Here is a 15,772-nt window from a genome sequence, read left to right as displayed (position 1 = left end):
GACAGGTAGGTCCCCACTAACCCACATCTGATAAACTCATGAGGGTAGAGATGGGGCTCAAGCCAGGTCAACTCCTAAAGATACTGAATCTAAGTCCCCAGGGATGAGAGCAAGAAACACAAGGGACAAGGAGACCACCAACCAGAGGGAGGACATGAACACAGGCCCAGAGATGGGAAAGCACAGAGTGCAGGCATAGGTACCGTGGGCTCAGCAGCCAGGCCTGGCACAAAGGCAGTCCAATGTCTGTATGTCATACATTGGTAAGACACAACGGCCAGAGAGATACATCTGCTGGACACACTCCTGGCTGCTCCGAGGGAGGAAGCACTCTTTCCCACAGTTACAAAAACCTTGCACAGAGGAGAAAGAAACCCAGCATCTAACACACAGGCTCAGGACTGTGCTCAGTACAGTACTAGTGAGGACGGGCCCTGAGGCATGGGGACCCTGCTGGACAAGTGTCTCCTCTGGTCACTAGAAAGACCAGTGGAGCTGGAACAATGGATCTATTCCCAAGCCCCTGTTGGGGTACAACCAATAACAGCCTCCCTTTCTGGCCCTGGGAACTCCTGCACTACCGGATGGTTCTAGAAGCAGCCATCCCAGATGCCCCTTCCAGAGAAATACTTCTCCCCTAGTGGCAGATCTGCGCACCTGATCACCTTCCCCATGGTGAATGTTCCCATCCCAGTCTGCAGGCCCATGAGCAACTCTTCTCCCTGCCCCTGGGACTAGGACTCTGCAGTTCTGAGAGACCCTCAGCCATCACTCCCTACTTCAGGGCCAGAACCAAGCAATAAGCCCTACTTCAGTACCTCTTATGACCACTCTAGAGGTGAGAGCCATGGCCCCACACACAGAGAGATGAGAAAGCAAAGACTCAAAGATGGAAACACGCTAGACACATCTGCTGCCCAGGGTTCCCATGCCGCTGATGGCTCCCAGGATGTCCAGCCCTCACACACCAAATAGGACACACACACTGCCAAAGGATAAAGCTGCCCAGCCCTGCAGCCCAGTGATGACTTAGACAGTTCTGAGACAGAAGTGCCCTCATTTCCCACAGGCCAAATGCCTGAGCCCAGGGCACCTCCAATGGGCAGCCACATGGAAATCTGTAAGGTGATGGACTTTTCCAAGAAAGACCACACACACACACACACACACACACACACTGTGAGATTGTCTTTCCTGATCTCTAATCAAAGGATTACCTGAAAACCCCAGCATGCACACATGCAGGTTCCGTGAGCACTACCTCTATCTTATCTCCCATGTGGTTCACACTGAAGAGAAGCCACTACTACCACCTGGGCCAGCACCAAGCCAGCCAGGGAAAGAAGGACTAGGAGGGAAGTCAGAGAGAGGAGTCCTGTTCCTGCCAGCCAAATCCCCCAAACCTGATGGGTGGCCTAGTGCACAGAGACAGTCGGCTCCAGCCACCTCTTCATGGAGGCCACCACCCTGCTGTAAGCTAAGCAACTTCAGGGTCGGTGACACCTCTCTGAGCCTGGTCCTCGTGTGAATGGCGCAACTCTCTCTCAGGACTCTTAAAAGGTGGAAAGGCTTAGTAGGCTGACACTGAGAGAACTCAGTGAACCCAGATGTCCATGAAAACACAGCCCTGCCCAGGCCTGGAGGTCAGGGCAGCCTGAGTTGAGTTCAGGATACCATGTCCACCAGTCAGTCACCAGTACAAGTCCTGGCTATGCTGAAATGGCAGCCAACAGGTAAGAACCCCCAACCCAGGATGAGCTCTGCAGATCCCTAACACCCCTAACACAGCATACACACTGTGTGCTGGTACAGGGCCAGGAAACAAATCGACACAAGCCACAGCGCAGCTCAGTACTGCCCTCACTACACCCTGCCCAGCCGGGTCTCAGCTGGGTACACTGCCAATATATTTACCCAAAGTCTATGCCCCACCCTGCCAAGAGTACACACCTCTACCAAGAACCAGAGAGATGAACAGGGAAACTGAGTCAGACACTAAGGTATACACCTGCCACCACCCACTGCCCCAGGGCTGCTCCCAGAGGGAGAAGAGAAGGAGTCACCCCTCCACACCAGCGCGAGGAGTGGACGAGCCAGAAACAGGGTCCTGTTCCCAGGCCACACAGACATCCATGTGAGCTCCTGTCCAGAGTTTGAGGCTTGGGCCAGGAAGCCGGGTGGAGACTGGAGGGTGGGGCCCATCTAACCCAGAGTTGCTGAAAAGAGCCCACGAGGAAGTAAAAATAGGAAATAAAAATAAAATTGCTCTGACCGGCCCCAGTTGTTTGTGAAGGAAACAGGGTATCTCCTTGCCTAGCAAGGCAGGCTGGCTCCAGTACCTCCCAGACGCAAGGCGTCCCCACCCTTGCTGACACCATAAGGCTAACCAGGCGCCTGAGCCCCAGCAGGAAGTGTTGAAGAGGGGAGTCCTGAGGTCCTGGATTCAAATTCTAGCTCAGCAGCTAACCAGCCACATGACTTCTCTGTATCTCCCTGTGGCTTCAGGCATGGGGAGGGAGAAGGGGGGAGCTATACCACACTGTACCCCACCCTGCTGAAGCCCCCTGTGGCAGGAGCTGCAGTCCAGTGAGTCCTGCTATGTCCCCCCCATCTGCAAATCCGCTCGCTTTGCCTGAAGTGGACAGTAGAAAACAAGGCACTAGAGAGCAGTCCTCCACAGGCAGCCTAGCCCTTGGCTCCCCCACCCGCACAGCCTGCCTGCAGCTCTCAGACCTGATTTCCTCATCACACAATGAGAGGAAGCCTTCCTTCCTACCCTTCCCTGCTGAGCCTTGCCAGCATTCACGCCAGGCTCCTTTACACTAAAGTGTGCGCAACTGACCCTGGCTTTGGGCCCTACTAACTACATCCCCTGGGGCATAGACCTCCTTTGGAGACACAGTTAGAAAGCAGGGACAGGCCACTGGACCTTAGCTGGCACACTGCCCTCTCCCTGACAGCACCAGGCACCTTCTGGGTCAATACTCAGGCCAGTAGGGAGTGGCGAGGGTGCCTCAGAAAGGAAGTTTAGGTGCTGTAGACAACTAGCAATACCTGTTGTGGTCTAGGCCTGGAGAAACTGGAATATAACACACGACAAGCCCCGTGCATGGACACAGTGTGCATACAGACATACAGATACACACAGACAATGCACAAACCTCATGCATGAACACAGTTACACATGAATACAGATACACTCAAGCATAGTCATGCACACACATACGTGGGCACTACACAGAATCTCAAACATGGATGTGCGTATGCACTTAGACATGCTCACATAGGGCCATGTATACAGGCAATACATGAACTTCATATATGGACACAGATATGCACAGACACACAACCATCCAGACTCACACATGGCCAACAGAGCAAACCTCTTGTATAACACAGGTATGCACACAGACATAAGCTTACATATGGTCATGCATACTCCACACATGGACAATACACAGGATCTCCCACATGAACAAGTGTGCATACTTGTTACAGGTGGCTAGCACACAGAAGCTCATGCACAGACACAGTATGTAGACATATGCACACAAGCATGAACATTCACAGGTAAACAATACACAGAATTCTATGCACAGACACAGAGTGCACAAAGATACAAGCTCACACATAGCCATGAACACTTATATGTGAACAATACTCAGAACCTCATACGTGGACACACATATGCAGACATGATACACATGAGGCTATGCACACTTACATGTGTATAATACTCAGAACCTCATACATGAATACAAGTGTATATACAGATATACATACATAGCCATGCACACTCACATGTGAATGATACACAGAACTCCATTAATAGACACAAGCACACACACAGAGACACACATGCATAGCCACATATATTCAACGTAGCTAATACACATGGTCATACACACTCATATGTGGACGATATGCAGCACCTCACACACAGGCATGATGCACACACAGAGGGTCAGACACGGGCACAAGTCCATCCACCTACACAGGTACATACACAAAGAACAAAGACTTCCTCACTCACACTTTGCCTCACACCCAGTTGCACAAACAAGCAGGAGGACCCTGCGCTCTTAGTGTTTGGACTCTAAAAGTCCAGGGAAAGTCTGAGGTGGCCAGCATGGCCTGGATCCAAGCAGGAAGACTAGAAGAGAGGATCACACATTACAAACCAGGTCCAGGCTTTCTGCCAAGTGGGCTGCAGGCTGTAGACCCTACAAGCTAACCAGGAGACCGGTAGGCCCAGGTCCCCATAAGTGAGATAACAAGTGGGGACCGAGGACAAAAGAACAAAAGGACCTTCAGCCCTCTAGTCCCCCAGGCATAAAGGACTAGCCCCATGTGCTTACTGCCAGCCCTGTTCAGATGCCCACTGGTCAACAACGCAGGTCCCTCAGTCCCCAGGTTCCCACACCAAGTGAGGAGGCCACAGCAGGAGGCGATGGTAATAGTGACAACAGTCACAGTGTTGTTCTCAGGAAGGCAGCCAGGGAAACCTGACGGAGGGAGGGGGTAACCTGCAGGCCTGCCGCCAGGAGGGGTGGGGGGTCTCAGGGAGAAAGGCCCCTTCAAGAGTCCTGGTGGAACCTGAGCCCTGGAGGCGCTCCCAAAGTCCCAGAAGGCGCAGGGCCCCCCAGAGTCTCCACCATGCAAGGCTGGAATCATGGCCAAGAGTAAGAACAGCACAGCCCCCTCTGATAATGACTTCACAGCTTATCAGGCATGTCCAGGGCCACGTGGGCCCAGCAGCCGTCCTCTCCTCTGCCCCATGAGTGACTGTGTGTCCAGTCGCCTGGCACGGGAGACACAATAACTATCCACAAGTAGATAAGTTCCCAAGCCACTGCAGGCAGGGAGGCCATGACATCAGCATAGCAATACCAGCTGGCCAGCCGCAGCTTCAAGAGCCAGCTGCCCAAAGGGTACACACCACCCACCAGTGGGCTATCCAAGGGTGGCTCAGTGACCTGTCCCATGACCCTATGTCCAGGAGCCAGAAGTGGTTTTCATGTCCTGCAGCCAGGTGGACAGAGAGTATGTCTGATACAAGAAGGCCCTGCAACACTGCAAAATTCTAACTTATAAACCACAACACATCAGTCATGGGAGCTAGAACGAGCCAACCGGGTCAGCTGCCTGGCTGTAGCTACACCCCAAACATCTGCCCAGAAAGGCCTGGCCAGGACAGCCAAGGAAGCTGCCAGTGCCCACAGCTCTGCCTCCCAGACCAAAGAGGCCTCATGAAGCATGGAGCAGGCCAGTCCTCCTCACCTGGGCCTTCAGGGGCAGGAAGAATGTGCAGTTAAAGAGGACATCCTGAGTAAAAAAGCTGTCTGTAGATGGTAATGTCACGTGCACGCCCCACCCAGGTCAGTCAAACTTCTCCAAAGACCACAGGTAGTCCTGTGAGGGTGAAGGAGCTAGAACCACAGGAGTCCAGGCACCCATCCCAAGACAAAGCCGGGACCACCTCCCCTCTTACTCACGTCAGACCTGGGGCCCACCCTACTAGTGGTGGCTTAGCCTTGGTCCAAGCACTGCCTTGAGCTATACAGCACCATCAAGACAGAGTCCATGACGCCCAGAAGGGAGTGTAGGCCTAGGATACAGATGGGCTAGAGTCCATCCAAAATCTGGCCCACAGCAGCATCTGGAAAGGACCTCACCCCTCCTCAGACTTTCCCTGGACCTCCCTTCTTGCCTAGGAACCACCATCCATCTGCAACTTCCTGCCTTGACTTTTGCTAATACACCTCCTGTATAGCAGCAGAGCCTTCACCACATATCACCTCACAGGCTCTATCCCCCAAGAGAAGCCAAGCATTCAGACCCCAGTGGCCTTCTGCCCTCACTAAGACCTAACCCACGCTTTCCCTGGCCAATGCCCCTAGACAGGTCTGTGACCACGCCGCTTGCCGCTGGCCTCTCCAAAGCTCCTCCTGAGCACATATTCTCCCACTCTGCATCTCTACATCCTGTGGAATCCCAGCCTTCCTCAGGATGCCATGCCTGCCCCTGCATTATCTTCCCATAGCAGTAGCTAGAGGGAGGCCTTGCCTGTGCACCCTAGGGAGCTCCTCTGTGGGCTAGGTACTCACGGCCCTGCCTCAGCTCCCTCATCCCTTGCAAGACTGGCACTCAGCAGGCAGAGCTACAAGAAACCAGCACATCTGACTTCTCTTTGGGGTTGAAGTTCTGAAACTGCACCCACTCGTGCTGTGGTCAGGAACATAACTGCTGGCGGCCACAGCCAAGGGACACCCAGAAGTCTTAAAGCAGATCACAACAGTGGAAAGAGCATGGCTGTCAAGCTGAGGGATGACAACATCAAAGAGGTCTACCCCAGAAGCCAGGGAAGACACCTGCTGATTCTGGGGTAGGGGCTCTGCAGAGGGCATTTTCCATAAACACCCTACAGGGTTTTAACACACAGCACAGGGGATTCCGCAGCAAAAGGCCCAGGTGTCACCTACCCTGAAGGACAGGGTACTCAGAGTCAGCCTATCCAGAGAGAGACTCAGATACTGGGCCCTGGGGGGGAAAGGCTGAAACCAATTCTGCTATAAACTGCCAAGGATCCTGGAGGGCAACGCAAACATACACCCCCCACCTCCACCAAAGTTGGGTGTCCATCCTTCCTGCTTGCCACCAAGGGAAACAAGAGAGGAAGAGTTATACAACTTGAGTCAGAAAGTACATGCATGCAGCAGGGAGTGAGGGATAGCAGTACCTAAGAAGCTGCAGGGCCTGGAGACCACATCACCCAGCCTTTCTAGGCCAGGTCTCCAGGGTCCCAACACCAAGTGATGGCAGGTGCCCTGTCATAATACCCAGGGACTCCAAGAGGGAAAGAAGCTCTGCCCCTCTTGGCCCTGGTATCCAATGACTAAGGTCCCCACCTCCCCAACCCTCCTCAACCTTGATCCTAGGCAGAAAGTCCAGAGCAGGTAAGTGGGGGTGGCTCTGCCACCTCCCCTGGACTCTGGTCCCAATCAGAGCTGTCCCACAGCCACAGCCAGCAAAGAGGGACAGGGCCAGTACTTCTTGTAGTCTCTGTAGCAGATAATACCGAAAATGACCTTAGGAATAGGAATGGGGATGGACCAAATACATGAAGATTGACTGACTGGCGAGAAGCCTATTGTTCCATCCAAAATGGGTCTGAATAGGGCCACCTACGCTAAAGAGAGCATCTCCAGTGGGCAATGACCCATAGGGGGCCAGCGGGGTCACATTCCACATCTTGAGAACCAGAGAAGAGACTAGAAATCGGGTCATCAGGGGAGCAGCTAAGAGGGGATCTGTGGTCACCACATCCCCACCAGGTCTGGGCTCAGCCTCAGCTCCACACAGAGTTAATCATTCCCACATAAGCCAACCACATGCCCCCACATCACACACACACACATGCACACACTCACATGGTTCCCACAGCACACACCTGTGACCCAGCTAGCAAGAGGAAGGCCAGAGAAGCCTGGCTTGGGCATCCCATCCCTAGAGTCTCCCTGGGGCCACTGCTCTCTGGAGAAGGTCTGCTTTAACTACATAGCCTACCTAGCAAACTTGTACTCATGATTCAAAACCTAACTGTCACACTTCCATGAAGTGTCCTCAATTTCCCAGGCACCTTAAACTTAGGTGGTGGCTGGCAAGGGGTTGACCCACTCATCTGTAGGCCCCATGCCTCTGCCCCTCCCCCTCCCTTTCTTAAAAAACACAGTATCTGCAATGCATGTCCCTTGCCCCCAAAGGGTCTTCTCTAATACTCCCAGTTGAAATCCAGAGCCACGTCCAGTTTCACCACCAATGGCTAGCTAAGAGCCCATGGCATCCTGGGTCTCAGGGGCACTCCAGTCTGATTCCTGTCCCTCTAAGTCAGGGAAGGGAACACAGTCATTCCTAAGGAGCTGGTCCCCAGATGTGTCACAAGACTGAATGGCCACCAACCCAGAACAAAGTCAAGATGCCAGAAAGGAAATACAGAGGCCTCCAGCTGCCAGGGGCCCTAGGGAGGCCAAGGCCCAGAGGGAGAAGAGCTACTTAGAGACACATAGACATCTGGGGAGAGAGAACCTGGGCAGGGCAGAATCAGAGGCTCAGGTGGACCCCTCTCCTCCAAACTAAGAGTAGCTGTAACATCTCTAAAAGCCCATTCTGCAGAACGAGCAGACAAAAGGCATGTCCAGACATCAGAAGTCTGAAGGAGGGACATCTACCAGGGTCCCTGAGCTGAAGGAATGGCTTATGCTGTCGCTAACACAGGCTGCATGGTGCCCAATGCTGTCTGAGGGGCACCTGTCTGGTAAAGTGTCTAGACACCAGGCCTTGGCTTTCCAAAGAATGAGGTTACACGGCCCTGCCAGCCCTTTCCAGAGCACTGGGCATCTTCCAGCTCCAGCAAAGCCAGAGGCCGATTCCATCAGCTCAAGTTGGGCAATACATGCTTGGCCCTGCCCTCAGGAAGTCTCGGAAAAAGACACAGGATCAAAGCCGGCCACTCGGGACTCACTCTGGCTAAGCATGCCCTCTACCAGTCAGGCCTGGAATCCAGTCTCAGAAGCCCCATAAGGAAGCAGAGTGACAGTAGGCAGAGAAGCAACTGGTTTGAAGACAAAATTGAAACCCAGACAGCCTGATGCCACCCTTTACAAGGTCCAAGGCAACAACACAGAGGGTAGCCCATGTGGAAAGCTAGCTAGCCTGTAGACAATGGGGAGGGGAGGCCACCAAGCTCCTGAAGGCCAGGTCAGTCTCCTAGGGCTCCACTCCAGAGGTCCTGGACAAATGAAGCACCTCCTGAGCCTGCAAGCAGCTACTCCAGCCACCTGGATTGTCACCGCCTGACCTCTGCCCGGGGCCAGCACGGACACTTAAGCTAAATTGGTCAATTATGGGATACTTAGATCCCTCATGGGGCTTCCCAGCCTCCCTGCACTCTGGGCCGCAGCACCAGGAAGCCAGTTGAATCAGTAACCTCATTACAGCCTGCGCACACCCAGTGGCTTTGAACTCCGCAGGGCTTATCCACAGGCGCTGCAGGATTTACACACACACACACACACACACACAGCCTAGCCTACACCCAGCCTAGCATGCTCCCATCCCCTCCCACTCAGGATGCTATAGCTTCCACTAATAGCCTTGAGCTCCAGGATGCTGTCTAGAGAGATGGCCAATGGGACAGCAGAGACACAGGGAGGCTAGGACAGGCTCCTATCTCCATGGAAAAATAGACATAGCTCCCCTGAGTTTCAAGACCAACTGATAGAACTTGCCCCTGAATCAGGACTGGTCATCATGAAGGAGACTTGAACTTGAGCCTCAGTGCTGACCTCTCCCTAAAGAAATCCAGGGTCCCTGTGCCCTGTCCCAAAACGGCCCTCAGGGCATCAACTCTGATCCCACAGAGCAGACTCCTCCAAAGCCAACCTGGTCCCTAGCACCATCCAGTACACCGGGCCTGCCTGTCCTTCCAGGCCAGGGCATAAATTTATGACCACCATACACTCACCTATCTGGAAAACCATGAAGACACTCCCTGACATCATAAGCCCCAGGGCTTGGGATATATAAGTCAATGGGTTAAGAGATTTCCCCAAGAACAGGGCCAAAGGCATAAATGGAGGAAGTGGATAAACTACAAGGGATGGGCAAGACAGGGTCCTCTCCTCAATCTCATAAGCAGGACCACTGGCCAGGAAAGGTGAAGACCACATAAGTCAGGCAGGGGCCAGCCTAAGAGGAAGCCCCTGGGAGCCCCCTCCCCAGTCGAGACACCGAGGAGATACTTCCACCTTAGCTCCCCCCCCCCCGTCCGCCGCCTCCAGGCCACCCCTGCAAGCGCAGGGGGCCTGAGCTGACTCCACCTGTCACTCCCACCTAGCCTCATACAGTGCCACCTCTCACCACGACTGCTGCATCCAGGCCTGCCTTTGGGCCTTTGGTCTGGCTATCCTTGCCATGCACCCCCTCCTCTGCCAGTCTCTCCATGGGCTGAAAGAGGCTGAGCCCAGCAGGTACTCCCCACATACATGGGGACAGAGGTCACCAGCAGGCCCAGGGCCTCCTTAGGAAGGACTTGGCACAATGCTGCTGGATTCCTAAAGGCCAGGTCACAGTGCACATGTATGTGTGCATACACGTGTGCATTCAGCCTAGGGGTAGAAGCAGAGATAGCAGCAGTGGTCCTGGGAAACCAGACTGGGCACGGACCCCACTCTTAGAGACAGCTTCTTGAGATGCTGACGGAACAGGACCCAAACGAGTTCAAGAACAAGTTTTGGCCCAGCTGAAGATCAGGGCTGGGTCTGTCTGGGAAATCAATTTGCAGAGCAGAGAACCTCACGGAGACATGGCAGTGAAGTACCAAGGCAAGCAAACCCTACCATGGAGCTTCCAGCACTAAGTGAGGTTGCTCCTGGGTCACCCATGAGGTCCTGAATTAATCCCAGTACATACACAGCGGACACCCAATGGATACACATCAGCATCCTCTCCAGGTGGGCGGGTCCTAAACAGGATAGGAGAGATTTCAAAGAACAGGGCTGCGAGAAGCAGCCAGGCCCACAGATCCATGTGAAGTCTAGGAGACCCTGAGAGGCCTGCAGCACTGGCCTGCTGCCTCATGGTGGGGTGGAAGGCAGCACCAGGTAAGTGGGGGGGGGGTGTATATGTGTCTGTGCACACCCAGGCCGCTCCCCACACGTCCTGGGCCAATTTTATTTAGCTGCTTTCTGCTCCGTTTCACGCTCATTCAGCTGCTGAGCTAGACAATTGCTTTGTAACTCTAGGGTGCAATTTCCCTGTCTGTGAGGCGCTGGGGCACGACTGCTCAGAACATCTCGCACCAGACTCGGGTGGGTGTGCTCACGCGCAGTTCTTCGCTCCACCAGACTCGCTGAGCCTTGGGGAGAGGCATGCAGCAGCTGGGGTCTGTCAAGGGAGCCCAGCAAGGGACTAGAAACCTAGGCAGGGGACACGCAGCCAAGGGGCCAAGGGGTTGCAGCTGTCTTCTCTTGATACCCACTTTCCACCTCTGCTCCCATACCCAACCGCACGGGGGAGTCTCAGGATGGTTTGGGCTCAACACTGGTGATCTGGCCCTGTCCGGACACAAGGCAGAGAACCAGAGAGGACTTGGTTACAGACCTCACCTTGGGAAAGAAAGAGGCACACCCCACAAAGAGCTCTGTGAACTCCCAACCAGCCAAAACAGGCTACAGGTCCAACAGCCTTGAAAAGCAAGGAATGCGTCCATTTTACAGATGCAGGTGGCTGAAATCAATTGTCCAGATGTGTTTGTCCTTCAGGGCCCTCTGTGACCATGGAAGAGAGTCTGAATGGAAGGGAGAAAGGACAGGAAAGGAACAAGTACACCTTAGGACAGACTGCAGGCCATGAGTAGGTGGACAGACCATCTCCCCCAACCCTTCCCCAGCACTGAAACTAGCCCGTTTCAAAAGCACTGGGTGCTGGTGAGGTGACTTAGTGGGTAAGGTATTTGCTTACCAAGGTCTGAGTTAGATCCCTAAGACCCGCACGGTGGTAGAAGGAGAAGCAACCCCCAAAAGCTGTCCTCTGACCTCCACACAAATGCATGTGTACCTGCAAGTACACACACACACACACACACACAGCACAACACACACGCATATATACACACACACAAATAAAAGTAATTTTAAAATTTCTTTAAAAGAGCATTGGGACAAAGGGTTGGAAGGTGAGCCTGCAAACGAACACACTCCAAGCCACAAACTGGACACCTACACTCTGGAGAGCTAGAACTCCAGACCCCATCTCTGGCCCAGCTGATGGCCAGTTCCCATGAAAATTCAGCAGCCAATCTGATACCTCAAGGCCTTCCCGGGCCCACAAGCTTTAGGCATAAGGAGCACGGAAGGAAAGCAGGTCTTGGCTTGTCCTGGCCCTAGGCCATGCACAAGGCCTACGTCTTGAGACAGCTGAGCCAGGTCCACCAGCCCAATTCTCCGCAGAGTCAGGCCTCACTCACCGCGGAGACCCTGGCCCTAACATATTCTAACATAGTGAAACCCCGTATCACTAAAGACAGGAAGCCAGGGGCAACCTCACTGACCGGTGGGTCAACACTCTCTCATAGCACATTCTGATACTAGAGCCCTTCTGATATGCACAGCTAGCCCTTGGGTGGAGGGACACAGGCCGGAGCACCCCTACAGCGACCACAGAGCGGCAAACCCTCTGAGCCTCTTCCTTTCCTAAAGGAAGGCATGAGGGTAGGGCAGGGTCCTACTCTTATGCTCAGCCTCCAGGACAGTCATGGCACGGATGGAACAGGACACTAGCGTGGCAATCAGAGGGACCTCCCGGAGGAGGTGTACCTAGCCCAGGCCCTGAAGGACAGGCACAGCTGGAAGAGCCGCCTGGGCCCTGGCAGACCTGGCCCTGGGAGCCAGCCTACGGCAGCCGCCCCACATGACCAAGCTGTGGACTCAGCTCTGCACCCCACACATCCCACAGACTCTGAGCAGGGCAGACCTGTGCTGTGTGGAGGGCTCCCCACCCTCAGCCAGTCCTTCCTGTAGGCCTAGCTCTCTGAGCCCACATCTGAGCAGATGCTTGTGCCCAACATAACAGTCAGTGCCAGCCCAAAGAAGACAGGCGGGCAAGGCCACTGCCACAGTCAGACCACCATCAGGGGGTCACTTTTTCTCGCCCTAACACCTCCTCAGTCAACAACAGAGTCCCCTCCAGAGTTTCCCAAAACAAATGCCCAAATGAGTAGGCAGCTGGGGGCCTAACCATGAACTGCCTCGTCAGGCCCAAGCTGGACTCCAAGCCCAGCCTCCTGAGTCATGTGACCCTGTTATTTCGGGACGCCCGGAATGTGCTCTATTTTGGGTCACAAGGGCTCTGATGCTACTAAAAAGCCCCCTCACGCAGGCCCCAAGTTCACTAGGTCCCCAAAGTACCCCACAAGAGAGTGGTTGGAGGCCTGGAGCCCTGCTTCTGGGAACCTGTTACCCTCGCAAACAAACGGGCCACTAACAACTGAGAGGGTCAGTGCAGTCTTGGGACCTTTGGACTCTGCAGGCTCAGCCTTCCAGTCCCACCATCCAGGCTGAGGCCAGCCCTTACCCCACTCCCCGACAGGCATGGAGGAAGGCCAGCCCTGGGCAGCAAGGCCAGGAAACAGGGGCTGCCTGGGGCAAATTCCCCAGCCTCCCTTTCTTCTCAGTTCTGTCCCATACAGATCAACTCAGTGGACAGAGGCTCAGAGGCTACCTGGACTGCCAAACACCACACGGTTCAGGCTGGGAAGGGCCCTCAGTCCCAGACCCCAAAAGTAGCAGGGTAGTGAAGAAGGGATAGCCAAACCTTCCTAGCCACTTCAAGTCAGACCCAAGCAGCCAGTGGAGACCCTGGATGAGCAGGCTCCTCTGACACTCAGCCCCCAGGAGGGATTAGGCTGTGTTGACAGAAGGGCTTAGGCAAGTAGCCACTTAAATGGACCTTCAACTGCACTGGACTTCAGAGCTGGTCACAAGCTTAGGAAAAAATAAAATGTAATCAGAGCCCAGGACTCAGCCCTGGGGCATGGGCTGCCTGAGAGGCCACAAGCTGGTCCTGAGAGCCACTCTGTGAACCCAAGACTCTGGGTCTCCTAGTGGGGGGGGGAACAGTAGCTCCGAGACACGACTCCTCTTCTTGGAGTCTCCAGTCCAGCCACCCTGCAATCTCATTCCCAGTTCTGTGTGTACCAGCTTCTAGAATAGGCTCTGTCCCTCCTGTGGTGTTGCTTCCCATCCCAAGACCCTAGCCATGTCCAGGGTCTGCGACTGGGCAAAGCATTCCTGTCCTAAGGACCCAGCTCTGTGCACATGAAGGCTTGGCTGGAAGCGAAAGAGGTGTCTCAGGAGCCCAACCAACCCGACATCAGACCCTGCAGCAACAAGCCACAGCAACACAGCTTTCTTGTCCGCGGACTTTGGCAGGGGGCTCCAATGCCAAATCCACCACTTAGTCTCTAAGTGTGGCCTCTACCAGCCAGTTTCTCAACTGCAACATGGACAGGAGTTTACAGCCTGGGAGGCAGACCCGCAAGCTCAGCTGAGCTCCCATGGTCTCCATTGCTACTCCTAAGGATGGAGTGTCTGAAGCTTTGACAAACTTGGAACACTCTACCCAAGTCACTCTGCAGCAGACCTGGCTGTGGGCTGTAAGAAGGTTGGGGCCAAAGGGAGGCCACCTCCCCAAATCATCAAAAGTCTTAAAAGCCATGCTAGGTTCTGATCTCCCCAGGGTAGCCAAACTGCACCCCAAGCTTCATAGGGGATGGGTAGGCAAAGAGGCAATGATCATCATGGAGCTTCGTCCATAATCAGCTGTCCTGATTGCCATTCAGCACAAATTCTTCACCAGCCTGACAGCCTGGCTGCTGTCCTCACCACCAAATTAATATCCTTCCCAGAGCTCATTTACAAAGTCTCTCTACACTGCTTCCCTCTGGTTCCCAAAACCCCAGCGAGAGTAATGGTTAGGGGGTTCCGACCCTGCTCGGTTCTACTCCCGGAGTTGGCAGGCTGTCTGCGGCTGAGAACTGCTGGCGGGAGGGCAACAGGACGGACTTTTCTGCCGATGGGCTATCCTCCCCCTAAATACCACGGAGAACAACTAGGGGTGCCAGAGTGTGGGGCCCCGGTTCTGGGTTTGATGTTTCTGATCACAGGCCTCTGAGTGACCATGCCCACCTAGGTTTGGGCTGCTGTAGGGGAATGGCAAGATCGCAGACTCCGTCCTGGGCGAACAGACACCCAGGGGCCAGCGGCCTGCTCCAAATAGCATCCCGACGAGCCCGGAGGAGCAGTGGCCTCCTGGAGCATAGCGCGTCGCCCCCATCCCAGTGCCAGGGAGGCCTGGAGCCCTCCAGCGAGCGCAGAAGTTGCTCCTCTGGCGTGGCCCGGTTCCTGGGCGGCTGGGGCTCGGCGCCCCGAGGTTCTGCGGACGCGCTAGGCGCACCGTGAAGGACCCTCTCCACGTCCCGAGCGAACCTGCCGCTCGCCCCAGCCCCGCCGCCCACTCCTGCTCCCCGACAAGTCAAGAGGCCCGGCGCCTTCGCCCTCTCCCGCCGCGCGCTCGGGCCCGGGAAAAGTTGCCCTGTGCCCACTCGCCTCCCCCGGGCCCGGCGCGCCAACTCTCGGTACAGCCACGGCGCGGGGCCCAGCGGGCCCGGCCGGACCCCCCACGCGCGCTGCGCACGCGCCCCCGCCCCGCCGGCCCCGGCCCCCTCCCTCGCCCGCGCCGCCGCGGCCGGCACTTACCGAGCGGCAGGAAATGTTTGGTGTCCATGTCTGCGACTAACTCATGCCCGGCCGGCGGCAGAGCAGCGGGGCGGCAGCGCGGCGGCCCCCGGCGCGGCCGGCCCGGGCCCGGGCGGCGGGGAGCCGGCGGCGGCAGCGGCAGCGGCGGCGCGCGGAGGCCGCGGCGCGGCGAGTTGTTGCAAAAGTCGCCCAACAATGTAAACTACTTGTGCCTGCGCGCGCCTCGCGCGCGCGCCCGCCACCCGCGCCTCCGCCGCGCGCCCGCGACCCGCTCCGGCCCGGCCTGCAGCGGGGGGAGCGGCGGGGGGCCCGCGACGGGCGCTGACTCGGCGCAGCGCCGCCGCCGCCGCCACTCGCCCCGCCCGCAGCCGGTGCGCGCCCCGCCCGCCGCTGCCGCCGCCGCCGCCCCGCGCTCGCCTCCAGACCCCGAGTTGTGAGCGTCCTGCAAACTTGCAAGT

The 15,772-nt window shown here is 55.8% G+C and overlaps 1 protein-coding gene across 1 annotated transcript in view; it reads right to left on the bottom strand.

Annotated features, from left to right (window-relative positions):
- Rxra (retinoid X receptor alpha) overlaps positions 1-15,458 on the bottom strand; it is an 86,789-nt gene extending 71,331 nt beyond the window's left edge. Inside the window, exon 1 of the mRNA XM_057755307.1 lies at positions 15,315-15,458. Within this exon, the coding sequence (XP_057611290.1) occupies positions 15,315-15,342 (28 nt within the window). The 5' untranslated portion in view covers positions 15,343-15,458. The remainder of the gene's footprint in view (positions 1-15,314) is intronic.
- Positions 15,459-15,772: the final 314 nt, after the last annotated feature.

This window comes from Chionomys nivalis, chromosome 22 (assembly GCF_950005125.1).
Source record: "Chionomys nivalis chromosome 22, mChiNiv1.1, whole genome shotgun sequence".
In the NCBI taxonomy this organism is placed as follows: Eukaryota; Metazoa; Chordata; class Mammalia; order Rodentia; family Cricetidae; genus Chionomys; species Chionomys nivalis.
The sequence above is the reverse complement of the archived record's forward strand: the minus strand, read 5'-3'. Positions and strand labels throughout refer to the sequence as shown.